The sequence below is a fragment of the Bubalus kerabau genome, chromosome 7 (assembly GCF_029407905.1).
Source record: "Bubalus kerabau isolate K-KA32 ecotype Philippines breed swamp buffalo chromosome 7, PCC_UOA_SB_1v2, whole genome shotgun sequence".
Taxonomy (NCBI): domain Eukaryota; kingdom Metazoa; phylum Chordata; class Mammalia; order Artiodactyla; family Bovidae; genus Bubalus; species Bubalus kerabau.
In genome coordinates this window covers 91,169,943-91,197,469 of record NC_073630.1, presented here as the reverse complement: position 1 = coordinate 91,197,469, position 27,527 = coordinate 91,169,943, and the positions used below count along the sequence as shown (strand labels likewise).

The 27,527-nt window shown below is 38.9% G+C and overlaps 1 protein-coding gene across 1 annotated transcript in view; it reads left to right on the top strand.

The window, feature by feature from the left end:
• The window catches only part of GC (GC vitamin D binding protein), a 198,830-nt gene extending 180,198 nt beyond the window's left edge, over positions 1-18,632 (top strand). Inside the window, exons 10-16 of the mRNA XM_055587417.1 lie at positions 746-872; positions 2,543-2,745; positions 3,464-3,593; positions 5,482-5,579; positions 7,481-7,613; positions 13,623-13,674; positions 18,546-18,632. Coding sequence (XP_055443392.1) covers positions 746-872; positions 2,543-2,745; positions 3,464-3,593; positions 5,482-5,579; positions 7,481-7,613; positions 13,623-13,655 — 724 coding nt within the window. The 3' untranslated portion in view covers positions 13,656-13,674; positions 18,546-18,632. The remainder of the gene's footprint in view (positions 1-745; positions 873-2,542; positions 2,746-3,463; positions 3,594-5,481; positions 5,580-7,480; positions 7,614-13,622; positions 13,675-18,545) is intronic.
• The last annotated feature ends 8,895 nt before the right edge of the window (positions 18,633-27,527 follow it).

Here is a 27,527-nt window from a genome sequence, read left to right as displayed (position 1 = left end):
CCATAATTTTAAAAGAAAGATATAGAACCTATTCCTGATATAGAAAGTGGAAAAGGCAAATAGGTAAATAGTATAGCAGAGTAAAATCCCTTACAATATACCTTGTAAACCTTGTAATATACTTCAGGGTAATACATCAACATTAACTTGTGATCTAGGGCTACAAGTCTTCATTATTTCTTTTATCTGTAGTTTCTAAGTAAATTTATGAACAATTCTAAAGACTAGGAGGGGCCACAAAACACAACATTGGCCTTATGAATAGATGTTAGACATTTCTTTACTTTAGACCATTTTAGGTCTAACATTTTAATTTTTAAAATGTATTTATTTGGCTGTATTTATTGGCCAGCTCTTAGTTGTGGTGTGCAGCATCTTTTCATTGTGGCATGAAGCTCCCTGACCACAGATTGAACCCAGAACCACTGGGAGCACAGAGTCTTAGCCATTGGACCACTAGGGATGTCCCTAGATCTAACATTTTAAAGGCTTGCTTCAGCTACAAAAATCTGGCCAGAAGAGAAGCTCTTTATCAGTACTGAAAACATGAAGAGATTCATTGGGAATGGCTGAATTTTCAATAGTGACTTTTGCACAAAGGATCTGCTACATGACAGATATGCTCTATGCAAATGTTGAGGACAAAGAAGTAAAACTTGGGTATTACTCCTCCAGACCATGTTCATAATGAAACCAAGAAAACTGAAAATATAGGTAAACTAATCATTCATTTTTAACTGTTCAGCCATCTCATCAAATTTGCCCAGAAAGTGCCTACTGCACATCTGGAAGATGTTTTGCCACTTGCTGAAGATATTACAACAATCCTCTCCAAGTGCTGTGACTCTGTCTCTGAGGACTGCATCAAGGAGGTAAGAAAATCTTCATCATCGTAGACCACTTACTGAATGGCCGGCACTCTCCTAAGCCGCTTTCTACATGCATCATCTCAGTGAATTCTCCTATGTGTCCTATGAAATTTAAATACACTGTTAACTCAATTTTACAGATGAGGAAACAAGATTATCAAGGAATAATAAACTGAAGTCCTACAACTAGTAAGTGGCAAAGTCCACACAAAGCCAAGATTCTGATTCCGAAGACCTTACTCTACCTACAGAGCCCAGAGCATATCCACTAGCCATAGATGGTTACATTTAAATTAAACTTCAGTTCTTTGAAAACACTAGCCTCATTTCAAGTGCTCAGTATTGGACAATACAGATAGAGAATATTTCATCATCACCTGTTATATCATTCACCTGTTCTATTATATCTGAACTCATTATTAAAAGCTTCTAATGTTTTGTTATACTTGTTAAAATTTGATAGTCATCCAACTTTTTCACCATTTTTCATTTATATCATCCATTCAAGTACATACAAATTTGTACTGTTACTTTAGATAGAAGTCACTCCATGTCTGTGGACCTCTTTAGAAACAGATATTTTGACATCCGGTCTTTCTTTAAGGATACATCTCAGTGATAGGTGTTTCTCTATAACCTGACTTATAATGGCTAAGTGGGACTTTACTGTTTATATCTACTGCATATACTACATTTAGCTATCTGGGTGGTGGTGGTTTAGTCGCTAAGTCATGTCCGACTCTTGAGATTCCATGGACTGTACCCCGCCAGGCTTCCTCTGTCCGTGGGATTTTCCAGGGAAGAATACTGATGTGGGTTGCCATTTCCTTCTTCAGAGACATTTAGCTACCTAGATATCCCATGTTTTAAACTAGTTCCCTTTTATTGGATTTAGGGTGTTTCAGTTTAACATGGTAAGCAGTGCTGCCCTTAATCGTTTTTAGCTAGATCTTCCCTTCATTCATAATTATGTTCTGAGAGTAAATTCTTGGAAATCATACTGTTATACTTCATGGCTTTTAGTACATACTGACAAGGGCTTCCCTACTGGCTCAGTGGTTAAGAATCTGCCTGCCAGTGCAGGAGGTGTGGGTTCAATCTCTGGTTGGGAAGATCCCCTGGAGGAGAAAATGGCAACCTACTCCAGTCTTCTTCCCTGAAAAATCCCGTGGACAGAAGAACCAGGCAGGCTACAGTCCATAGGGTCACAAAAGAGTCAGACACAGCGATTGAACAACAATAACATATTGACAAATTGCACTTCACGAATAGTCTACCGCTGTACCTTGTAAACGGAGAAGGCAATGGCACCCCACTCCAGTACTCTTGCCTGGAAAATCCCATGGACGGAGGAGCCTGGTAGGCTGCAGTCCATGGGGTCGCTAAGAGTCAGACACGACTGAGTGACTTCACTTTCACCTTTCACTTTCATGCACTGGAGAAGGAAATGGCAACCCACTCCAGTGTTCTTGCCTGGAGAATCCCAGGGACGGGGGAGCCTGGTGGGCTGCCGTCTCTGGGGTCACACAGAGTCAGACACGACTGAAGTGACTTAGCAGCAGCAGCAGCAGCAGTACCTTGTAAGAGCATTCATGCTGACTTTTTTAAGCTTTCCTTATTTTTAATGAGACTAACTAGAAACTAACAATGCACAAACACAATTTCTCTTGTAGCTTCCTGAATACGCAGTAAAACTCTGTGACAACTTATCCACTAAAAATTCGAAATTTAAGGACTGTTGTCAAGAAAAAACGCCCATGGAGATATTTGTGTGCACTTACTTCATGCCAGCTTCCCCAAACCCTGAACTGCCAGATGTCAAGTTGCCCATTAACAAAGACGTGTGTGATAAAGGAAACACCAAGGTGCTGGATCAGTAAGTAGGGTTGATTTAATTTGACAATATTGACATTCACTAGCATTAAGTGACAAAAGAAATTAAAACTGAAAGAGATGGTAAGCCTTTATCTGTTTTCCTCCCACTAAGAATTGAGATACACCATGGGCTACATTGAGTTGCATACGCTACAAGTATGTGCATACTTAAGGCCTCAAAATATCTCAGTTTGAATTAACAGGCCCAAAAAATCAATTACTCATATTAGAGATTAGAATTTAGACTGAACTTGGACTGAAACTCTAATTTACATTTGTCTAAATACTCATCATTTTTAAAAATACATAAATATTGGGATGAGACAATGGAAGCGTTTACACAAATTACTTTCACAGAAAAGCTTTCACATTAAGGTACCCACTTGATGCATTATATTGGATTTATTGTATTATCTTTGCACAAATGCAGTTCCATATATATTTTAAGTATTGATAGATCTGTTAATGCATAAATTTATAAACAAATGTATATTTGGTACATATCGAATTTTAATTTAACTAGTCACAATAGCTTCAAAGCAACTATCAATAACTTGTATTTCAATGAGAATTTTAACTTAAAATGTGTTGGAGTCATTTTTAGTTCAATCTTTTATTTTTAACTAAGCCAGATAATAGATATTAAATTTCCGAACATGACGTATATATGCAAATCTACCCATGTTAAAGAGTGTTATCTCCTTTCTCTCTTCTGCCAGGTATATATTTGAACTAAGCAGGAAGACTCAGATTCCAGAAGTATTCCTCACTAAAATACTTGAGTCAACTCTGAAAAGCCTTGATGAATGCTGCCACTCTGAATCTTCTACTGCCTGTTTAAATGCAAAGGTACAATTTTCTATATTTATGTTGGTATAGCTCAAGGGTTAACAAAGCAAGTCTGCCCTGGTGCCTGTGATCTAAGAATAGGCTTACACTTTTAAATGGTTTAAAAATAGTATTTCATTATACATGAAAATTACATAAAACTCCAACTTCAGTGTTCATAACGTTTCATCATAAGACAGTCCTGCTCATTGTTCACAGTTGCTTTTGTGCCATGTTGGCAGTTGATTAGTTACAGCAGAGACTGTATGACACTTCCACAGCTTGAAATGTTTACAATCTGGCCTTATGTAGAAAATGTTATCCAATATCCAATGTAGATAATAGACACTCATAATTTTTTAATTAATTTATTTATTTTAATTGGAAGCTAATTACTTTACAATATTGTAGTGGTCTTTGCCATACATCGACATGAATCAGTCATGGGCGCACATGTGTTCCTCATCCAGAAGCCCCCTCCCACCTCCCTCCTCATCCCAACCCTCAGGGTCATCCCAGTGCACCAGCCCTGAGCACCCTGTCGTATGCATCGAACCTGGACCGGCGACCCACTTCACATAGGATAATATACACGTTTCAACACTACCCTCTCAAATCATCCCACCCTCGCCTTCTCCCACAGAGTCCAAAAGACTGTTCTTTACATCTGTGTCTCTTGCTGTCTCGCATTATAGGGTCATCGTTACCATCTTTCTAAATTCCATATATATGCGTTAATATTCTATAGTGGTGTTTTTCTTTCTAACTTACTTTACTCTGTATGATAGGCTCCAGTTTCATCTACCTCATTAGGACTGATTCAAATGCATTCTTTTTAATGGCTGAGTAATATTCCATCATGTGTGTATATGTACCACAGCTTTTTTATCCATTCATCTGCCGATGGACATCTAGGTTGCTTCCATGTCCTGGCTATTGTAAACAGTGCTGCGATGAACATTGGGGTACACGTGTCTCTTTCACCTCTGGTTTCCTCAGTGTGTATGCCCAGCAGTGGGATTGCTGGGTCGTATGGCAGTTCTATTTCCAGTTTTTCAAGGAATCTCCACACTGTTCTCCATAGTGGCTATACTAGTTTGCATTCCCGCCAACAGCGTAAGAGGGTTCCCTTTTCTCTACACCCTCTCCAGCATTTATTGTTTGTAAACTTTTTGATAGCAGCCATTCTGACTGACATGAAATGGTACCTCACTGTGGTTTTGATTTGCATTTCTCTGATAATGAGTGATGTTGAGCATCTTTTCATGTTTTTGTTAGCCGTCTGTATGTCTTCTTTGGAGAAATGTCTGTTTAGTTGTTTGACCCATTTTTTGATTGGGTCGTTTATTTTTCTGGAATTGAGCTGCAGGAGTTGCTTGTATATTTTTGAGATTAATTCTTTGTCAATTCCTTCATTTGCTATTATTTTCTCCCATTCTGAAGGCTGTCTTTTCACCTTGCTAATAGTTTCTTTCATTGTGCAAAAGCTTTTAAGTTTAATTAGGTCCCATTTGTTTATTTTTGCCTTTATTTCCATTACTCTAGGAGGTGGGTCATAGAGGATCCTGCTGTGATTTATGTCAGAGAGTGTTTTGCCTATGTTTTCCTCTAGGAGGTTTATAGTTTCTGGTCTTACGTTTAGATCTTTAATCCATTTTGAGTTTATTTTTGTGTATGGTGTTAGAAAGTGTTCTAGTTTCATTCTTTTACAAGCAGTTGACCAGTTTTCCCAGCACCACTTATTAGAGATTGTCTCTTCTCCTTTGTATATTCTTGCCTCCTTTGTCAAAGATAAGGTGTCCATAGGTTAGACACTTACATTGATACATTGCCTGGAATTCTGATTTAACATCTCTCTGAAGAGCGTTTCAAGACAAGTAATTGTTATGTAATCATTATTTTCTTACAGGGCCCTCAATTGACAAGGGAATTATCATCTTTCATTCAAAAAGGACAAGAACTATGTGCCGATTATTCAGAAAACACATTTACTGAGTACAAGAAAAAGTAAGGGTCTTGTTCTGACTGATTCCTTCAAATTTATCAATAATAATAGCCTGGTATTGTGATTTGAAGCAGGGTTGAAGACTTCAGATGTGTTAAGTGAGCAGTTAAAAGAGGATATGCAATTTAAGAGTTGTAAAGAATAGTCAATCTAATACCTATATAAGAAAAAACAGTTCTTTTCTGGGGAGATGTCATGTATATCAGATGAGAGGTCAGTTAGAACACAGTCACAGAAACATAAATTCCAAGATCCACAAGGACATGATTTAAAAAATATATAATTAACTCATATCAACACTCTTACCATAAAGTTATCTGTAGTTGTTGCTATACATAACTGAGAAACTAAAACTGCTGAAAAATATTATCTAACTTCATGGCATATTGTCTGATAAGACAACCCAAACTTTCAATCAAATACAGTGTCATCCATTACCGGTATATATTCTCTATAAACTGGAAACAGAAATGTTAATCAATAAGGTACAATAGCCGTTTTTCTCAAGTCAAAGAAGGAAGCATGTCTTTATAAATAGCCGTTAATACTAAAATAACAGGTCATAACAAAAGTTTTACTGGCTTCCTAGAAAATATCTCTGTGAGATTATGTCATTCTCAATTTCATTAAGCAAATTTCTTAGATCTATTTCAAACCATCAACAACACAGCCCTCAAATAAGCACAAATACAACCTCACAAAAAAAAACCTTTTAAAGAATCCCAAAAGGAGGAAACCTTCAGTGACCCCTATGTAGACCTTAACAAAGTCTAAAAGAAAAATAAATGTGAAAGCCTTAAATTCAAAATGGTTGTTTCCCATTTATCAGGAGATTATATAATTAATAAATTATGGAAGTGGCATAGAATATTATGGATAATACAAAATTATATTCCCTGTCAACAGTTTTGTTTTGAACTCTGGGGTTACATGGGATAATTCTGTGATAATTTATATAATCTCAGTACATTAGAAGTGTTAATGCAGTGGAATTGATATTTGGGATTTTGAAAGTAGAGAAGATTGAAACTACTGAATCTAGCTTTTTAAAATCCCATGCACCCTCATTTTCTCCCTATCCTCTGAGTTGCATCTAGTCTGACTTCCTTTCCCTCCCAGCTGGGACCTACTATTTTCAATAACTCTTTAATAACCAAGCTAATCCCCCTCACCCTTCTGTCCTTTCCCAGCATCCATTATACTAATCCCAACTCTAGATAAACTTGGGTCTCCATTATGTCCCAATGCCCACTACTGGGCTGGCAAGTATCAATATTTCTTGGAAAAGTCATAAACCAGGCTGAGTTATCCATTATGAGAAGAGAGAGTTAATTTAAACTGGGAGGGACCATTCAAACCAGGAGGGAATCAGCAAAGTCAGATCCTAGCACCATCTTAAATGGAGATGGAGAGTTCATAAAAAGCAGGGCTTAAAAAACACAAAGACCTTGTTGTGCCTTCCAGCATAGCTAGTTGATTAGTAGGCAAACAGAAGAGATTATATATGAGAGAAAGTACATTAAGGTGACAAAGTCCTATAAGGGACGTACTCTTTGAGGAGTTTGAAATCTAGAACTGGAGAGAAGATGAAAGATTAGGGAGCAAAGAGGAGGAGGTCATCCATGTGATTGATGTAACTGAGTGAATGAAAGGGAAATAATAGGAATTCAAATTCAGCAGCAGGTTGTATGTTTACTTTCATGATCTAAAAAGACATAGATTTCACTTCCTATTCTTCAACTGAGGCATCAAAAATCATTCCACAGATACTAAGTTTTCTTAAGGGTCAGTATTTTCCTTTTTTGTTGTTGCTGTTGCAAAAGATCTGAAGTGGCTACCATTTTGCACTGGACATGATTATAGAGTACATCTATTACAACTTTACATAAAATTGGCCTTTCAGACTGGCAGAGCGACTAAGAGGAAAATTTCCTGATGCCACGGAGACAGATCTCCAAGAGCTGATTGCCAAGCGTTCAGACTTTGCCTCCAAGTGCTGTTCTGTAAACTCACCTCCTCTCTACTGCAATTCAGAGGTAAGAAAATTTAATGTACTACTTATCACTGCATAGTATGAAGAACCTGTATGGTCATAATTGCTCATTTGTTATTGATTGCCTGTCCTATTCATGGGAAATGTCTTGTTGGTCTTTTCAGATGCAGGTATCCTATTTGTTCATATCCTCCATTTGACTCTTTATTTTCCAGCAGTCATTTCAGAATGCTATATTAGAATAGTCAAAAAAGATAAGGAGGTCATTTCATTTCACTTTATGGCTAATTCAGAAGTAGTAATGCCAATTCCAAGGATTTTGATGTCTCACCTGTTATATTTCTGGAATATAGAGGCAGGGTTAAGAACAGCTCTATGCCATGCTAAAACAGATTCTTCCTTGGCTCACCTTTCTAAAGTTCATGATATTAAGTTGTATTCCTTTTGACTGGATTATACTATTGTTTATTTTGTAGTCAATTGGGAAGGAAATACTTATGGCCCGTTTTGGACCCATCATTTCTGTGTCTATACATAAAAATAATTTTACTATAGTGTTAAAGTTAATACTACTTATGCCAGGGATTTCAGGTCAATTAGAAGTCTTTTTCTATAAATTAAAGGATTTTTTAAGAATTTATATGAATTTGTATGCAATTAAACCATGAAAGCAACAAAGCCTGATTTAATTTTATGGATCAAGAAGATCCCCTGGAGAAGGGAATGGCTACCCACTCCAGTATTCTTGCCTGGAGAATTCCATGGACAGAGGAGCCTGGCAAGTTACAGTCCATGGGGTGGCAGAGTCAGATACAACTGAGTGACTAACACTTTCACTTCATTTTTCTATTATTATACTAGTAGAGCACATCTGAAGATACCTAATAACTTAATAAGAAATGAAATGTTTATATGAAGAAAACTATAAAGGTCGTTTAGTGTAATTTTTCACTCAGTTCATCCCTGCCAGAGGTCATTCGGCCTCCATTTAAATATCTGAAATTTGTTTTCTCCTAGAGGCAGCCTATTTCACTGCCTAGTAGCTTGATTTATGATAACATTTTTTTTCTCTAAAACATGATATTCCCCTCATAATTTCTGCTGAGTCTGGTCTGGCTTTCTTTACCAACTAGAAAATGTTATTTTCTCAGTTCTCTGGTAGAGGTTCTTTTATATTTCAACTGGTTTTCTGAAAGTTAGGCTGTGAAAAGTTTTGTTTGTATTTAAGTCTTGGTTATACATACTAATTCTTTTACATATTTTGGTGGTTTTATTTTTTATTATTCTGTGTGTGTGTGTGGTGTGTTAGTTGCTCAGTTGTGTCCGACTCTGTGTGACCCCATGGACTGTAGCCCGCTAGGCTCCTCTGTCCATGGAATCTTCCAGACAAGAACACTAGAGTGGGTTGCCATTTCCTCCCCCAGGGGATCTTTCCCACCCAGGGATCTAACTGGATCTCCTGCATTGCAGGCAGATTCTTCACCATCTGAGCCTTTTTACCTTATCAATTTAACAAGTTGAGCTACATCACATTAATCATTTTTGTGCTCAATACCCTTGGAAATTATAATTTCTCCTCCAGTTTCAATGCATACTCTTCAAATCCCAAACCTATCTGTCAATCTTCCTAGTAATAATTTGTAAAGCCAGAATTCTGGAATGAAAAGGGTACAATAAAATAAAAAGAAGCCTATTCTTAAAATTCTGCTGAGAAACATATCATGTTCATCTTTCATTAAAGTTCAAAACAAGGTTCTAAAAAACGTGGATTATTAGGAAATTTTGATCGTTACTGGCATTAAAACATCTATCATAAAGAAACTAAATCCAACAGTTTTTCTTCCTTTACTAACAACTGACTTTGGGTAATACGACAATTGAATTTAGGTTGCCTTTACCCGAAGTAAAAAAAAATTACCTTTCCTAGAAGCTATTTTCTACCAGGAGAATTTGCTATGAGGGTCTCATTCAGTCACTAAGAAAAAAAAAAGAAAAAAGCCTAACTCCTTTTTTTTTTTTTACATTCTCCCCTGTCCCTTTACCTCTTCATCCACACCCACTTTCCTTTTTGACCTTGTACAAGGCAACTAGAGCTGTATGCATGAAGCACATACTTCCTTCAAGCCTGTTCCTTTTCATTTCTTTAACTTGCTTCTCAGTATATTTAATTATAATACATTGCCATTTTAAGACTTTTTTTTCATATTTTCAACAACCATGGTGAGAACACAGTTTTGTGATGTTCTATTTTCTTGCTTTATAATCAGTAAATTTATAGCAGTGCTGCAGCTGAATAGCCAAACTTTCAGAAATTGCTAAAGGACAGTGAGATGAATGAAGTTGAGCAACTCATGGATAAATGATTTTTTAGAGCCCTGGGAGGTTAGACTCTCTGGTATTTCTGTTAGCCTTTTGATGGTCTCTACATTAATGTTAATATCATAGCTAGGTAAATGAGCTTACCTCTGACTTCAAGTTAAGGCAAAATCTGTTAGAACAGACTTTAATTCTCAATGCTTAGTGTAAGTATTTGTCCCACTCACCCTATAATTTGGATTACAGTTTATCATCAAATCTCCTTGTCCTATATTTGCCTGAAAGTTTTCTCCTTAAAAGCGGTGCCTGTGCATTACATGCACACTGAGTCATTTATATCCAAGGATCCACCTCTATCTGCCATTCTACACATGCATGGCACAGTGGCTAGAGGAGTGGCAGAAAGGGCCTCTGAACCATACTAAATTAGTGTTTAATTATGTCATCTACCTCTATCTACTCCCTCACCTTGATCTTGAAATGACCAAGAAATAGAACAGTCAGTGTAGCTTTCTTTCAGCTTTATCACAACTCTCAGAAGTCATTCCTTTTTATTCTATAGAGGCCCATTGACTGCAGAAAAACTTACAGTTGCAAAATTAGGCTTGATTTTTTCTCTCCATCATTCAAGCAGGTCATTCCTATTCATGACCTGATAATATAGCTTCTGAAAACTCATCACTATATTATGCCTAAGATGTCCCAACAGATTTCCCAAGTTTTCAGAAAGCCACTGTCATATACTGGATTTGATCATTAAAATTTTTTAAAAAAATCAATTTCAAATCTTCATGAACAGCTGGGCAAAGAGGAGACCAATTCTTCTCTTCCCATCCCTTTCCCCTTCTGCCTCCTCTTTCCTTTTCTCTCACACTTCAGGAAAAGTGTTAATCTCTCAGTATAAGTAGTTTTTATAATCCTCAATGTCAAAGCTATCATTTATTAAGCCATTACTATTTGTTAAGCAGAATATTAATAGCTTTACATGTATGTATTTGTGGAGTGATCTAAAGCAATTCTAAAATGTTGTGTACCATTTTAATTCCCCTTTTATGAGTGGGTTGAGTAGATATATGGAGGTTAGATGATGTTAGAAAAAACCATAAGTTTATTTCACATGAGTCTGTTATTCCATGAGATTGTCAGAATTTAGCCCTAATTTACCTAATAATGGTGAAAATAAATTATCAATACCAGAAAACTATTAATTACTGACTGGAAGTCCAAAATGATTGTTAAAATAGTAAAATTGATACCAGGTTAATAGTATCACTCTGAATTCCATTCATCCCAGTTCCTTGGACTCTTTTTTCACTAGTTATACGCTTCTGTTTCAACAATACCTTTTGAATGATTCTAATTTAAAGTTTTTTATCTCCTGATCTTAAATAAGGTAATTCAGACACTACTCCCTAGCTACTTTTCTTTCTCCTTCCCTTAAAGCCAAGATTCTTGAAAGAATAGTATACGCTCTGATTCATCACACCTCCTATGAATTCCTCTACCCTTTGCAGTATGGTATCCGAAGCTACTATACCACTAATGACAAAGTCACATTGAAAATTTCTTGGTAAATCTAACAGTTTTTCAGTCCTTACCGGCCTTCTCTGTAAAACACTTGATACCCACAATGATTTCTTTCTTCTTGCAACAATTCTCATCTTATGATATTCTACCTTTTTCTCCTATTTGTCCCCTTCTTCTACCTACAATTTAAACTTCTTTTCTTCCAGACTTTTTTCCTTGATCTTCAATTTTCATGACATTACGTTTTCCCTGAGCGTTCTTGTCCTTGGACATGTATTTAATATTCAAACCTCCACCTCCAGGCAGAATCTCTCCCCTCAGGACCAAGATTTTCATCCAACTGTCCATGGGGGCTCTCATCTCACAAGAAATTCAAACTCAACATGCCCAAAGTCTTCCCCTAAAATACTCCTATTTCCCTACATTTATAAATACCATCGCCATTCACCCATTGTCTAAAATAGAAACAGTAATCTTTGACTTCTACATACATTCAACTCAGTTCCAAATCCTATGAGTTCTAACTCTTCAATATCTCTCAGTAAATACCTTCTTCTATATTATCAGTACTTAGTGAGGACAATGAAAGATGGCATTTCTTGCACCATGCAAAGAGAATTATGATACAACTCTGCTGTAGTGTCTCAGAAAAGAAAAATAGACAAGGGGGAGACACATTTGCCTAATTACAAAGTAGAAAATGACTGGATAAAAACTCATACTCAATGGCTTCCCTGATAGCTCAGAGGGTAAAGAATCTGCCTGCAATGTGGAAGACCTAGGTTTGATCCCTGGATTGGGAAGATCCCCTGGAGGCAGGCATGGCAACCCACTCCAGTATTCTCGCCTGGAGAATCCCTATAGACAGTGGAGCCTAGTGGACTACAGTCCATAGGGTCGCAAAGAGTCAGACACAACTGAGCAACTAAGCACAGCACAATTTAGGCAACATTATATCTAGATTACAAGCTGCCCATTGGTCTCTCATCTCTAGTTTTCCTCCAGTGTCTCACACCCAATCCCCTCTCTATACTGAGGTCAAAATAACCTTTGTGATGCACAAAATAGTAAATACATTTTAATTGCTCTCCATCACTTCTAAATTATGTCCAATTTTTTTTTTCTAATCAAAAGAATTTGGACCGTTGGTTTCTTCTCCAAACTGGTCGTGACTTATTGCTTTGGCTCTCCTAAACTACTTGCAGTTTCCTAAGTACATAAAACTTGCTCTTACCTCAAGGCTTTTGCACCTACTAACTCAACCCAGATTGCCCTATTCACACACTATAACTGGCTCAATCCTTCCACAAGCTTCAGGATTCAAATTAAACATCAGCTCCCCTGGGAATCCTTCCCTGACACCCAAGCTCATCTGCTATGAATTAATATTCTGTGCACACCCAATAATTAGCACCTATTAACTCATGTCATTGTTTCTTGTCTTTTTTCCTGGAATACTGTAATATAAAACTAAATAAATATGCTGCTGCTCCGAGAAGGCAATGGCACCCCACCCCAGTACTCTTGCCTGGAAAATCCCATGGATGGAGGAGCCTGGTAGGCTGCAGTCCATGGGGTCGCTGAGGGTCGGGCACGACTTCACTTTCACTTTTCACTTTCATGCATTGGAGAAGGAAATGACAACCCACTCCAGTGCTCTTGCCTGGAGAATCCCAGGGACGGGGGAGCCTGGTGGCCTGCCGTCTATGGGGTCGCACAGAGTCAGACACGACTGACCCTACTTAGCAGCAGCAGCATGGCGACTGACGCGACTTAGCAGCAGCAGCATGCTATGCTAAGTCGCGTCAGTCCTGTCCGACTCTGTGCGACCCCATAGACGGCAGGCCACCAGGCTCCCCCGTCCCTGGGATTCTCCAGGCAAGAGCACTGGAGTTGGGTTGCCATTTCCTTCTCCAATGCATGAAAGTGAAAAGTGAAAGTGAAGTCGTGTCCGACCCTCAGCGACCCCATGGACTGCAGCCTACCAGGCTCCTCCATCCATGGGATTTTCCAGGCAAGAGTACTGGGGTGGGGTGCCATTGCCTTCTCCAAATAAATATGAAGGATGGTCAATTAAGAATTTAATATAAAACTGTATTTTGACAAGAATCATTTCATATAAGCAAGGTTCAAAAAATTTTTATTCCTTCTGAATGATGTTATCTTGCAACAAAATACTCCATGATTTAAATAATATTTTTCATTTCAGATTGATGCTGAAATTAATACCCTACAGTCCTGATGCATGTGTACCATCTTAAGTAAGTATAGTTGTTAAAGGCAGCCAAGAACCTAGCTTTGTACTATATATTTTTTTAATCATAATAGGAAGGAGACTATTTGTTCAAATTATTTATTCTAACAATTATCTAGTCAAACTCATTTTATAGATGAGAATATTAAGCATATGGAGAAGTCAAGGAACTTAAACAAGAATATACAACCAACTTCTGACATATTTAGGACTAGAGTCCTAGTCCCCAGCCCATTACTTTATCCATTATAACCCCACAACTAAGATAATGACCTCATAGAGATCAGGGGTCTTGATGCATTCAGCAGAAAAAGCTGAGTTTGAAGACAGAATCCATCAAGTCTTCAATAACATGGCAGTATTCTCAGGAGGAAAACGACATTCCTCAAGCTAAAGCAACACTGTTGAAATACTGCCACTTGCCTTTTTCAGATAGTACATTCTCAACCATTAAAAAAATGTCTGATGAAGATATTGAGTATAAAATAATTTAGATAGAACCCAATACCTTAAACTGAGGTGACCTTAACTCTGCATTTTTACAAAACACATTTTCTCTTCAAATTTAATTGTATTCATTTTAAAGATATTGCTTCTTAGACTTTTTTAAAATGGCTAAAAACAATGGTTTATCTCAGATCTTAATTAAACTGAGGCTTTTCAATTATATAAAATTTTAATTTTTCTGATTTCCTGACACTGTTTCCTAAAATGCTTATGGAAGGAAAAGCCATCAACTAATGAAATCCAAGCTTCCAACTCTCAACAATTTGAATCATTAGAAAAAGCAAAAAAGAAAATTAACATTCTGAGAGGTGGTGCAATGAGATTAATCAAGGGAACTCATTTTTGGACTCATCCAATCTGGTTTAGAATTCTGTCTTTGTAAACTTGAGCAAGTTACAATCCCTAAAGCTAAGTTCCATTTTCCATAAGAAGAAAAGTGTAATATGTACCTTTCAGCCTTGTCGTAATGATTAACTGAAATGATGATGTATTATGTAAGTCCTAGCAAATAGTAGCATAAATACTAGCAAAAGTTACTGCTGTTGCTTCTACTGCTGATAAAACTGTTGACTAAAGAAAAACACACGACCTGACAAAGTTGTGAGTTATGTTTTATTTGGGGACTTTACTAAGGACTATAGTCCAGGAAGATAGCCTCTCAGATAGCTAAAAGGAACTTCTCTGAAGGGGTAAGGGAAGAGCCAGAATATATAGGCATAGGCTTTTTTTTTTTTTTGCTGAAAAAGCAAATATATAGTAGAACATCAAAGATGACTGCTATTTACAAAGAATAGACATCTCAAGTTAATGATTTTAGTTCTCTCTATTGTATGAGAAGATGCAACAATCTGGGATCATTGAAGTTTTCCCTTTAGATATACATCTTAACTCTCCATGACCAATGGCTGGAATCCAAAACACTGAAAGTTTTCGGTTATTCTCCATTCTAAATCCTTTTCAGGGCACACCGTTAGCACAGCTAAAGTGTCTGATGGTGGGCAATATTTATTGTTTCCTAGAATAGCAGGCAACATTCTTTGTCTAAAATATGAATCGAAACTAAAGCAAGTTTCCCTCTCTATATATTCTTTGTGCTCTAGCATATGAATATTATGTCCTAAAGGGAAAGTAAGTTCACTGAATAATTTCTGAGAAAAAGGCTAAAAGCCATACCTGAAACTAATGTGTTATGTCACTTACATTGTTCAGTCGCTCAGTCATGTCCAACTCTTTGCAGTCCGTGCACGGCAGCATACCATCCTTCATTACCCCTCACTATCTCCTGGAGTTTGCTCAAATTCATGTCCATTGAATCAATCAACTCAATTTCACTTATACCTCAATGAAAAAAAAGAAAAATCCAGGTTACCTGAGTGTAAATATTCTAGAGTTAAAAATAGTATATGGTCTCTATTGCTGCTAAACTAATCTTTTTCCCTCATTTAAATTAATCCAGTATCCCTTTTGGAGAAGGCAATGGCACCCCCTCCAGTACTCTTGCCTGGAAAATCCCATGGATGGAGGAGCCTGGTGGGCTGCAGTCCATGGGGTCGCGAAGAGTTGGACACAACTGAGCGACTTCACTTTCAGTTTTCACTTTCCACTTTCATGCATTGGAGAAGGAAATGGCAACCCACTCCAGTGTTCTTGCCTGGAGAATCCCAGGGACGGGGGAGCCTGGTGGGCTGCCGTCTATGGGGTCGCACAGAGTTGGACACGACTGAAGCGATTTAGCAGCAGCAGCAGCAGTATCCCTTTATTTCAACCCACACGTAATCTCAATAGAGTTAAAAATCCCAGTACACAACAGCCACCTCAACTCCCACCCTTCAAGGTACCTCTAGCTATTGTATATGAAAGCTTTGCCTTTGAGTTTGTTTTAACTGAATTATTTTTCTGTAAGAACACAGTGCATTTTCTTGGTGTCTCATGTATATTCACATTCTTTCAGTCTCCGGGAGCACAAATTGAAAAAGAGGGTATTCTAAGGAAAAGAGAGGGAACCCTAATTTGAAGAATTAAGAGTTTTGTGTTTTTTTAACCTGACAACTTTCCAAAATACACTTAATGCTAGCTAAATCAACAGGGTAAGTTTTTTCAGTGACAGATTGATGAAGGTTCTAGTATACTGATTACTCTGGTTCTAGTCATTAACTCGATAGTCTACAAAAAAATTTTTCAATCATTTCTCTCATACTAGTATTTTTTCTATTATTGCCTTTGATTAGCCCTACGATTTCTGTGTCATCCAACTGGCCACCCAGCTACCATTTGATCATATAGAAGGAAGCCCTAAAAAAAAAAAAAAAAATCACTCACATGTTCCTTCATTTGCTTCCACAACGTGTATTGATTCTTTCGGGCTCTATTTACTTAATGCATATTTATTATAATCACAATCTGCAATTATATAGGGTTATATTAGGAGCAGTTATGTGGCCTTGAAAGAGCAAATTATAACTTGCTCATAAGGTTGTGAGACTAGAGCACTTGATGTCTAAAAATAATGATGCCACACTCTAAAAGTTCTATTAGTTTCCAGAACACAGCCAGCAGATTGTGGTTCTTGGGTTTCAGGGAGAATTCTGTAACTCTGTAGGACAATAGTTGTTGTTAGTTGCTAAGTCCAGCTCTTTGCAACCCCACAGGCTATAGCCTGCCAAGCTCCTCTGTCCTTAGGATTTCCAGGGTAAGGATACTGGAGTGGGTTGCCATTTCCTTCTCCAGGGGATCTTCCCCATCCAGGAATCAAGCCCATGTCTCTTGCAGTGCAGGCAAATTCTTTACCACTGAGCCACCAGGAGACATTCAACTATCACCAGCATTGCCCAAAAACAACAGTTCCCATTGTGAGCTGCTCTGAATCCAGCACTCAACTTTGATTCCAAACCAAGTAGTGAGCACTTGTCAGATCTCTCTCCCTCCCCATAGACCAGCCTTTTCTTCATGTTTTAAACCTGACTTGTCATCTTGACAGTTATCGGTCCCCTTAGTCAATTTCTTCTAGAACACATCCATTTCCTTCTACAGTTTTTCTTACTAAAACAAGTATGCTCTGGGTGACAGCGGTGGCATGTTATTTAGTGCAAAGCAGTTCCTAAAACTGTTTAACTTTGGCTGGCTATGTATTTTTCAGTAAGAACCTACTCCTCTCTAGAAACCTGAAAAACATGTAGAAGCTGAAGCTTTTGTCTCAAGGTGTTCTTCTCCTTAGGTACATGTACAATTCATGTCTTCCACTCGATAGTTTGATGCTATTTTATCTTAACTAAAGTCTTTATAAACTTGACTCATCATCCTGACAGTTATTGGTCCCCTTAGTCAGTTTCTTCAAGCCTCCAAATGGACTGTGATCACATTTGCATGCCCCATTGGAGAGGGATTTGCTGTCTTTTAATAAGTCCCAAAAAGTCAGTTATCTTTTCCCTCCAGTTTTGGGAACAATTAGTGTGCCTTGGGTTGCCAACTGGTAAAGGAGTCGGCTCATGCTGCAAAATCCGGGGGGAGGGAAACTACAACTAGAATGACACTCAGCAACGTCCGGTGCTGACACAATGAGAGAAATGTGAGAAAGGAGCACAGAGGGGCCTCCCTTCTCATCCTCCTTCCAAGGCACACACTCACTGAGGACAATGAAAGATGGCATTTCTTGCACCATGCAGAGAATTATGATACAACTCTGCTGTAGTGTCTAGGAAAAGAAAATAGACATGGAGGAGACACTCTTGCCTAATTACAAAGTAAAAGGTGATTGGATAAAAACTCATATCAATGGTGACTCACTGGTAAAGAATTTGCCTGAAATGCAGGAGATGCAGGTTCAATCCCTGGGTGGGGAAGATCCCCTGGAGAAGGAAATGGCAACCCACTCCAGTATTCTTGCCTGGGAAATCCTGTGGACAGAGGAGCCTGGCAGGCTATAGTTCATGGGGTCACAGAGTTGGAAACAATTTATTAACTAAACATCACACTCAGTGAGTTATTAAAATAACTACTGAATTTTTATCTCAGCCCCATGACTGAGGGGCCTCATGTGCCATTGGCTGCTGCTACTTTTCCCTCTGACAGTGATTATTCATATTCATACATCAGAAAATTACATACATAAATTAGTTCAAATTAAAAAAAAAAAAAAAAAAAAACACTGTATGATGTACTTAGCCAAACAGTGATGGCTTTATATTGAGGTCTTGGGAATTTCTTAACATTTACTCAAGACCCATCAAGTGGGCCATAGAGGATATACAGGTCACACTAGACAAGTTTACGTCTATACATAATAACCTGACTTTATGTGCATCTGTTGAACTGGAAGATGATTGGTATCCATTAGCTCTGTTTTCCTAATATGTATTTCCATGGTTCTCACAGACCTCAAGCTGGAAGCACTCTGGGAATGACAACTGCTGGCCTAAACTCAGCAACACCAGAGCTCCTGGGGACACAGCTAGGATACTCCCTGCTTGTTTTCAGCTACAATATCCTCGTCTGATGTTAAGCATGATGATTTGTTACCAAAATAAATTGAAATATAATGCAAACCATAAATGCTACTTTGCCTGATGATACAGTGTCAGTCTCCAGCACTGTTTCTCTGACCTCCACAAAGACACGATAGGAGGCAACTCCAGCCCACCAGCCCTTGCTTTCTTCTAGATCTACAGTGGCCTTCTAAAAGATTCACAGCAGAAGCATCCACTTTACAGTTCCCAGCACACTGAGCTCCGTGGCTTGATTGCATCTCAGTCTTAATATGTACCATTAAGAAAAAGTTAATAGCCTTCTACCATAAAGAGCCTGGAATAGCTCACTTCTTAAAGAAAAAAAAATGTGTTTTTAATTAAAGAAAATATAACCTCCTGTGGATACTTTCTTGCTTCTAGCCATAAGCTGTACGTACAGCTTTAGTTAGGCAGTATCTGCCTTGCAAAAAAAAAAAAAAACTTTGTGACCTAAACAAGTTTATTGTTGCTAAAGAAAACTCCTTGGAGCAATTGATTAAGTCAAAGTTCTAAAAATAATAATTTCTGCTTAATTCCATTTACCATATATACCCTATATGATATTCTTTCTACATGCTTACTTTGCCCAGGGAAACTGAAAGTGTTCTAACAGATTTTGCTTTGAAAAAAAGATCATATTTTCAGAATAAAGACTCCTTGGAAACCAATACAAGCCAAGGAAAGTCTTCTATATTTATAGTTAACTGCTTCAAGGAATTGGAATTCATCTCATGGTAGATGTAGAGTTTTATGGTACAGATGAAGCATATGTTATAGCAAATATAACTGGAGTCATAGTAACCAAAACCATCCCTGGTCCCCTCTCGAGATACTAAGTCCCAGCAGGCTGCACTGCATTAGCTAGAGGAAGATCAGGTGCCTATGAACTGAGACAGCAAATGCCTGCCCCTTCTGGCTCCTACAGTAGAATGTGGAGTTCTACCTCACACAGATTCCAAAAGGAGAAATTAACCTCAAACAGGGAAGTTGTTTAGATGATGCCATGAAATAAAAATTAAAAAAAAAAAAAACCTACCCACTACATACATAGGCAGTATTTTTTACTTTTTAAAGTTATTTTTTCACTTCTAAAATTAGCTTGTAGCTTCAAAACAAACTCTGAGAAGAAAATAGCACTGATATAAAGAATGAGAAGAATGAGACTCCATAAATGAGTTCAACAAAACAAACAACATGAGAGAAATGAGACTCCATAAAGGTGGGTGAGCAGCCCAAGGTAGCAAGCAGAGTTAGTATTAAAAAAATAATAAAACTTAAATTCTATTTCCAACATGCCATGCAAGATTCATGGGTCTACCTGAAGAATATATTCCCTGATCCAATTAGTTTTGGAATTACAATACAATATTTGTCCCATGAAGAACCACAACTTACAATATAAAATTTATTCTGTCTACATTCAACCACTGACCTCTTTTCCTTCAAATATGACCCAGACTTATTCAAAAATTCAAAAATCTGAAAATAATTTTGAAAAATACTGCTCTGCTCTTATTTGAGAAGTTGCATTTACAAATTATTCGCGAACTGCTTACAAACTGGTCCCTTTAGGCGAAGTATTTTTATGCCCGACCAGGTAGAAATGGGCATCTTTTTACCACTAAGTATTCAAGTAAATATTACATGATTGGTTGAAGTAGTGTTTTTATGGTTCCCCTGTATATATTTTCTAGCAAACTCTCAACACCTTTCCCCATTTTTTAATATTAAGAATCATGGACCCAGATAGTCCATCATTTTTGTACAAGAGTTTCCAAGTTTAGACTCTATAGATATAATTATGCCTGTATTTGTTCCATTTGGTAGGAAAAAACAGGCCTTTGAGAAGACTTGCCATAATTTATGCTTATATCCCAAGTGCTTCCCAATATTAGGAACACTTCTGAATTTCCACCTACGATCAACCATGGCTGATTTTACTGGTTAATGTCTATAATATAAGTAGGCCTCAACTTTTTATACCTTCCAAATCACCTTCCTTCAAAAACACTGATCATCATGAGAGAAACAAACCAAACAATGCTTTGTTTCTGAGCATGAAGTTCACAAACTATCAGCCGGGCATTCTCCAAGGAAATAAAACTAATAGGAGATAGACTGATTTATGATTAAAACTGACTCACACAGTCCTGGAGCTGGCAAGTCCAAAGTCCGTGAGGCAAGCCAACGGTCTAGAAACTCACGTGTGTTGCCCTCTTAAGGTGGAATTCTCCCCTGAGAAATCTGTCTTTGCTTTTAAGACCTGCGGTTGATTGATAGTCCATGGGGTCGCAAAGAGTCGGACACGACTGAGCGACTTTCACTGAAGCACTTTTGTTTCTCAAGAATTTCCAGGTGAGGTATTGACACCTTCTTGACCTGAGATGTATTAACACCACAGGCACTAGTTTCTACAAAAATCACCCCCCACCCCAGTCAATAATGTGTTAGTACAGGAATCCTGTGCAGACCATTAGCGGTAATGGTTCTCAGGCAAGGGTTTAAGAATTGCCTGTGGGATACTTTAGGCAGGAAAACACAGAACATTAGTCCTGCAGTTTGAAAGACTTTAAACTTTGTAAAGAGCAGCAGCAATAACAGAAGGCTTGTGTGATGGTTAAATTTTAGGTGTCAACTTGTCTAGACTATAGTGCCTATTTGTTTAGTCAAACATTAGTCTAGATGTTTCTATAGGTATTTTGTAGATGTGATGAACTCTCCCACCAGCTGACTTTAAGTAAAAAAGATTACCCTTGATAATGTGTGCGGGCCTCATGCAATCAGTGAGTGAGAGTCTCTTAGTCGTGTCCTACTCTTTTCGACCCCATGGACTATCAGTCCATGGGACTCTCCAGGCCACAATACTGGAGTGGGTTGCCTTTCCCTTCTCCAGGAGACCTTCACAACCCAGGGATCAAACCCAGATCTCCCGCATTGCAGGCAGATTCTTTATCAGCTGAGCCACAAGGGAAGCCCAAGAACACTGGTGAGTTTAGCCTATCCCTTCTCCAGGGATCTTCCCCGCTCAGGAATTAAAAGAGGGTCTGCTGCATTGCAGGCAGATTATTTACCAACTGAGCTATCAGGGAAGCCCAAGGTGCTTTATGTGGAGATTAGAATATAAAAACATAACAAGGAAAAAGCTATCTAATTATGTCATTTGATTCAACAGTCATACACTCTATGGAAGCAAGAATTAAATCAACTTAACTGTTTATTTCCATTTGGTGATAAATAGCTAACAATAAAGACTTCCCAAGTAGCTCAAGTGGTAAAGAATTTGCTGGCAAATGCAGGATATTCAGGTTCGATCCCTGGGTCGGGAAGATTCCCCTGGAGGAGGAAATGGCAACCCATTCCAGTATTCTCACCTGGGAAATCCCATGGACAGAGGAGCCTGGTGGGCTACAGTCCATGGGGTTGTAAAGAGTTGGACACGACTGAGCATGCACCAACAGGCAGCTAACAATAAACAAGAAGGCTTAGAAGGTTGTTCTTTTAGGCCTCTCAGTTCAGTTCAGCCGCTCAGTCATGTCTGACTCTTTGCGACCCCTGGACTGCAGCACGCCAGGCTTCCCTGTCCATCACCAACTCCCGGAGTTTGCTCAAACTCATGTCTGTTGAGTCGGTGATGCCATCCAACCATCTCATCCTCTGTCGTCCCCTTCTCCTCCCACCTTCAATCTTTCCCAGCATCAGGGTCTTTTCCAATAAGTCAGTTCTTCGCATCAGGTGGCCAAGGTATTCAAGTTTCAGCAAAGTATTGGAGTTTCAGTTTTAGGTCTCTGAGTTCCCTTTTATGTACCTCTCCCCACCAGATAGTGAAGTACAGGGAAGCCTGGCATGCTGTAGTCCATGGGGTGGCAAAGAGCTGGACATGCCTGAGTGACTTCACAACAACCCCACCACAGAAGTCTCACCCCCATCCATCCTATAGACCAAGTGATTCTCAAGCAAAGCTACACATTAGAATCATCTAAAGCATTTCGAAGGGGAAAAATAATGAAACAGAACAGTGCCCAGGGCCCCCTCTCAGAGATTCAGATTTAATCAGTCTTGATAGAAGCCATGGTGCTACCAAGCTTGCAAGTCCTACTCCAGCAGCATGGCACCTTCCCCAATTAGGAAAAGGAAAGCCTCAGAGACCAACCTGTTGGGCCTCTCTTGGCTAAGTGATTGTACTGGAGAAGGGAAAATTTCCAATGCTGCTTTATCTCAATCTGCCACTGCATTTCAAAAATTCTGTTGAGTATGGAATGAAATTTTTGTCTCCCGTTGTAGAAAATCCAGTCATAGAGAGTCAAGTCAAAAGATGACCTTTCAGGGCTTTGCTGGTAGTACAATGGATAGGAATCTGCCTGCCAATGCAGGGGACACGGGATTGATCCCTGGTCTGGGAAGATTCCACATACCATAAAGCACCTAAGCCCGTGTGCTGCAACTGCTAAGGGTCTCACACCTAGAGCCTGTGCTCTGCAAAAAGAGAAGCCACCACAATGAGAAACCCATTCCGCATAAGTAGAAAAAGCCTGAGAGTGGAAAAGAAGACCCAGAACAACCAAAAAAAGAAAAAAAGATGACCTCTCCCAGAGGCGATTTCTATCTTGTCCATTTTTTCCAGGACCTAAAATACTCTTCTTCTCATTAGGCCAAAAGAATACCTAATTGTTCTTTCCATGACACCCATCATCACAAAGCTCTTAGTTTCACGACTTTAGCCTTTTTTGGCAAGTTCTGGTTTACAATTAGAGATAGGACCTACTTACTCATCCATAGGTCAGGGGGCTGGGATTCCTTTATTGCTTCTACCCCAGTAAGAAAGTTTCTATCAGTCGATCATGTTTCTGTGTCCTCACTTTCCAGGCAAGAATACTGGAATGGATTGCCATCTTCCCGATCCAGGAATCGAAACTGTTTCTCTTTCATCTCCTGCATTGGCAGGTGGATTCTTTACCACTACACTACTTGGGAAGCCCCTTTTAATATCAAAAGCATGGATCTTCATATCCCTTGTATATTGCACCCTGAAAAGTCTCAGGAGGGCTTGTCCATTTCAAATCAAAATCTTTACTGCCACCGTGTGGACGACAGGTATAAATTCAGATGACTGTGCTGAAATCTATCCTAAAATCAGATACTAATAAAATTGATATTAACAGTACATAAAATCAGTCCTGAATATTCATTGGAAGGACTGATGCTGAAGTTGAAGCTGCAATACTTTGGCCACCTGATGCAAAGAACTGACTCATTGGAAAAGACTCTGAGGCTGGGAAAGATTGAAGGCAAAAAGAGAAGAGGGCGGTCGAGGATGAGATAGTTAGATAGCGTCACTGACTCAATGGACATGAATTTGAGCAAACTCCTAGAGACAGTGAAGGACAGAGAGGCCTGGCATGCTGAAGTCCGTGGGGTCACAGAGAGTCAGATGGGACTTAGCAACCGAACAACCATCACCTGGAATGAGCTTACTTTGTGCTACAGCTCTTTATAGAACAACATGAAAAGCTTGGAAGCAAGTTAAAGACATGCAAAACTTTCAACTTTTAGTCTCAGAGATTTTAACTGTGTCAGTTTGGCCACTTTGTGCACACACACCAAATGATTCATCTAGATTTTTCATTTTGTTCCCTCAAATTTTTTAAATTTTAGGGAAAAAATTGACCCATTTTGTCTCTTACAAGATAGCATTATTGATAAAGTATATCTTCTCAATATTAAACTCCCACCAAGATTGGTTAAAAGATGTTAAAAATAGTAAAAAACAAAAAACAAAACTTCACTCTTTACATACTGTATTGCTTTTCAAAGGACTTTCCTACATTACCTCATCCAGTCTTCATCATAGTCACATGCAGCAGATAATCCAGGTCCTAATACATCCAGTTTACAGATAATGAATGCACTAATATCAAGCTAACAACGGTGATCTAACAGTGATCACGAACACTGATCTAACAGTAACAAAATTTACTTAGCACCTTCCTTAAATCAGTTAGGGCACATACTGCTTTGTAATTGTGCCACTTCTCTATTGCTTAGTAACATGCCACCCTGAAAAAGCAGCTTAAAACAATAGCAATCATTATTAATGCTTACAAATCTGGGGTTTGACTGGACCCAGAGTTTCTCAGACAGTGACAGTCAGGCAGTGGTTGGGGCTGGGGCCATCTTGCAAGTTTTTCATTCATATAAACTAGCCTGGGCTGAAAGGAATCCAACAGCTGGAGTCTGAATAGTGGAACTCCTTGGGCCTCTCTCTCTAGGTGGTCTATTCAGGTATTCTCCACACGGTGGCGCTAGTGGTAAAGAATCTGCCTGCCAATGCAGGAGACACAGGAGATGGGGGCTTGATCCCTGGGTGGGGAAGTTCCCCTGGAGGAGGAAATGGCAACCCACTCCAGTATTCTTGCCTGGAAAACCCCATGAACAAAGGAGCCTGGCGGGTATGGTCCATAGGGTTGCAAAGAGTCAGACACAACTGAGCGGCTGAGCACAGCAGCACCTGGCAGCCTCCACGGAGCCAGACTTCGCACCAGGGGGCTGAAAGTTCTCATAGTGAGTTTCCCGAGATATGATGGCACATGTAATCGATCCTCAGGAATCAGGCAGCATCCTTGCTACCACATTCTATTCTACAGTCAGTGAAAAGACTCATTCGGTTACCAGGGAAGGTGAAATAGCATTTTTTTTTTTAATTGAATGAGTATCACATAATTTGTAGATATTTAAAACCACTGTTAGTTTCATTGACCTCCATGAGCTAGGAACCACTATTATCCGCATTTTACAGATGGAGAAACTGAGGCACAGAGTGGTTAAATAACTGCTCTCAAGGTCGGCGACTAGTTTACAGTGTTAGAATTTGAATCCACATAGTTTGACTCCAGATTCTATACTCTTAACCTATATACATATCTTATTGACACTGAAATTGGTAGTTAGATATACACTGACAATTCCAAAGGATATCCCAAAGGGTATTCTCAACCATAATTATCAAGTTAAAAAGTGGAAAAGCCTGTATTTATATTTCTCTTTATCCCATTTCCACAAGGAAATCAGATCTACCCAGGCTACATTTTGCAGAATATATTACTTTTTAAATAAACATTTATTGAGCATCTGGCCAGCATTTACAAAGGACATTCCCCACTGTCAGAGGAATTTCCACTCTAGAGGAAAGATCGGCATCTATACCCATAAACTAGAGAGTAAATGACATCCCCAAAAGAAAGGAAATCGCAGAGGTAAGGGTTGGTCAGTGGCGAGTCTCCACATCTGAGCATCAGCACAGGTTCTTGAAGGCTTCCCTGGTGGCTCAGATGGTAAAGAATCTGCCTGTAATGCAGGAGACCTGGGTTCGATCCCCAGGTCATGAAGATCCCCTGAAGAAAGAAATGGCAACCCACTCCAGTATTCTTGCCTGGAGAATCCCATGGACAGAGGAGCCTGGCAGTTTACAGTCCATGGGGTCGCAAAGAGTTGACATGACTGAGCAACTAACACTTTCTCTTTCTTTTCAGTTTCTTGAAGGTGATGCTGCTCTCTGCAATTAAGTCAGCTCAAGGGCAGGTTACCTTGTAATACCCCTTGCCCATGCAAGAAGCATGCTATCTGTCTTTTCTTCTCTTGCATCTCACCAGCCAAGTCATCTTTCCTGAAAATTCCAGCTGGCAATTGAAGTTCAGAAGGACAATGAGAATGATAGATCAATCATCAGCCTTTAGTTGAAAAATCACCATAAATTGTTTGGTTTTATTTTGTTAGTTTGTTTACCTTAGTGATAGGTAGGAAGATGACACACCAAAAATAGTAATTAAAATAAGTCATGCTGCCACACCTACAATCAGGCTCTGGATAAACAGAAATGAGACAGAATATGTCTTCCAAGGTCATCAATAACCAGCTCTGGACTTTCTTTTGTACTTGTTACTTAATTCTCCTTTTTACTCAACTCTCCACAGGGTTTCCAGTGTTCAAATCACAGTGATAATAATACTTTATATATATTTGACACTTTTCAATGTATCTGTCCTTCGTCTAGCCTGGACCCTCCCCATGGGGCCAGCCATTCACAGGGCCAAAGGGACATGCACACCCAAGAATCCATTTTTCCTCCTTCCAGACCTTGCTCTAGGACACAGGGTGCAGAATGACTTGCAAAATTCCAGCACCTACACAGGCATCTTCTGCAGGCTGACCGCACTGTCAGCGGGCCAAGAGGGAGTTGTTTGCAGAAGATGTGGACAGGGTTCAGACACGTGGGCTGAGGACTGAACATGCGTGTAAATGAGATCATCAGAGACCTGGACAGATTGGACCTGGCAAGGAAACAGTGACAGGTCATGGGCTGGAGGCTGGCTTTCTGCCTTCTGCCAAGTTCAATCATAGAGTTCAGAGGACTCTAAGGATTTTAAACTTAAACCCGGATGTTCAGGTTGTTATGAAGACATATTTGCCAAACTAGGAGGATAGAACATATTTTATTTATTTAACAGTTTGTTAGCTTAATTTCAAACTTTTAAATATTTGGACATATGCTATGTGGGCCTCCATTTGGATTCTTACACCTGGGCCTGCAGTTTTGGGTCCACTCTGTATTTTGCAGGTACTAAAATGAGTCAATTAAATGATTTCTTCCCTTTCTCCCCCACCACCTAAAAGCAGTTTCCAGCTGTCTCATCCAAACAGGTTTAACAACAAGTTACACCCAGGCTTATCAGGATGGTGACTTAAAGCAAGCTACTGGCTCTCTCTCTTCCAGAATCAAGCCTGGAAATTGTGAAAGAAAATGAAAATGATTTGAGGGACTAACAACCATAATGATAATTATGAGAATCCTGGAGAG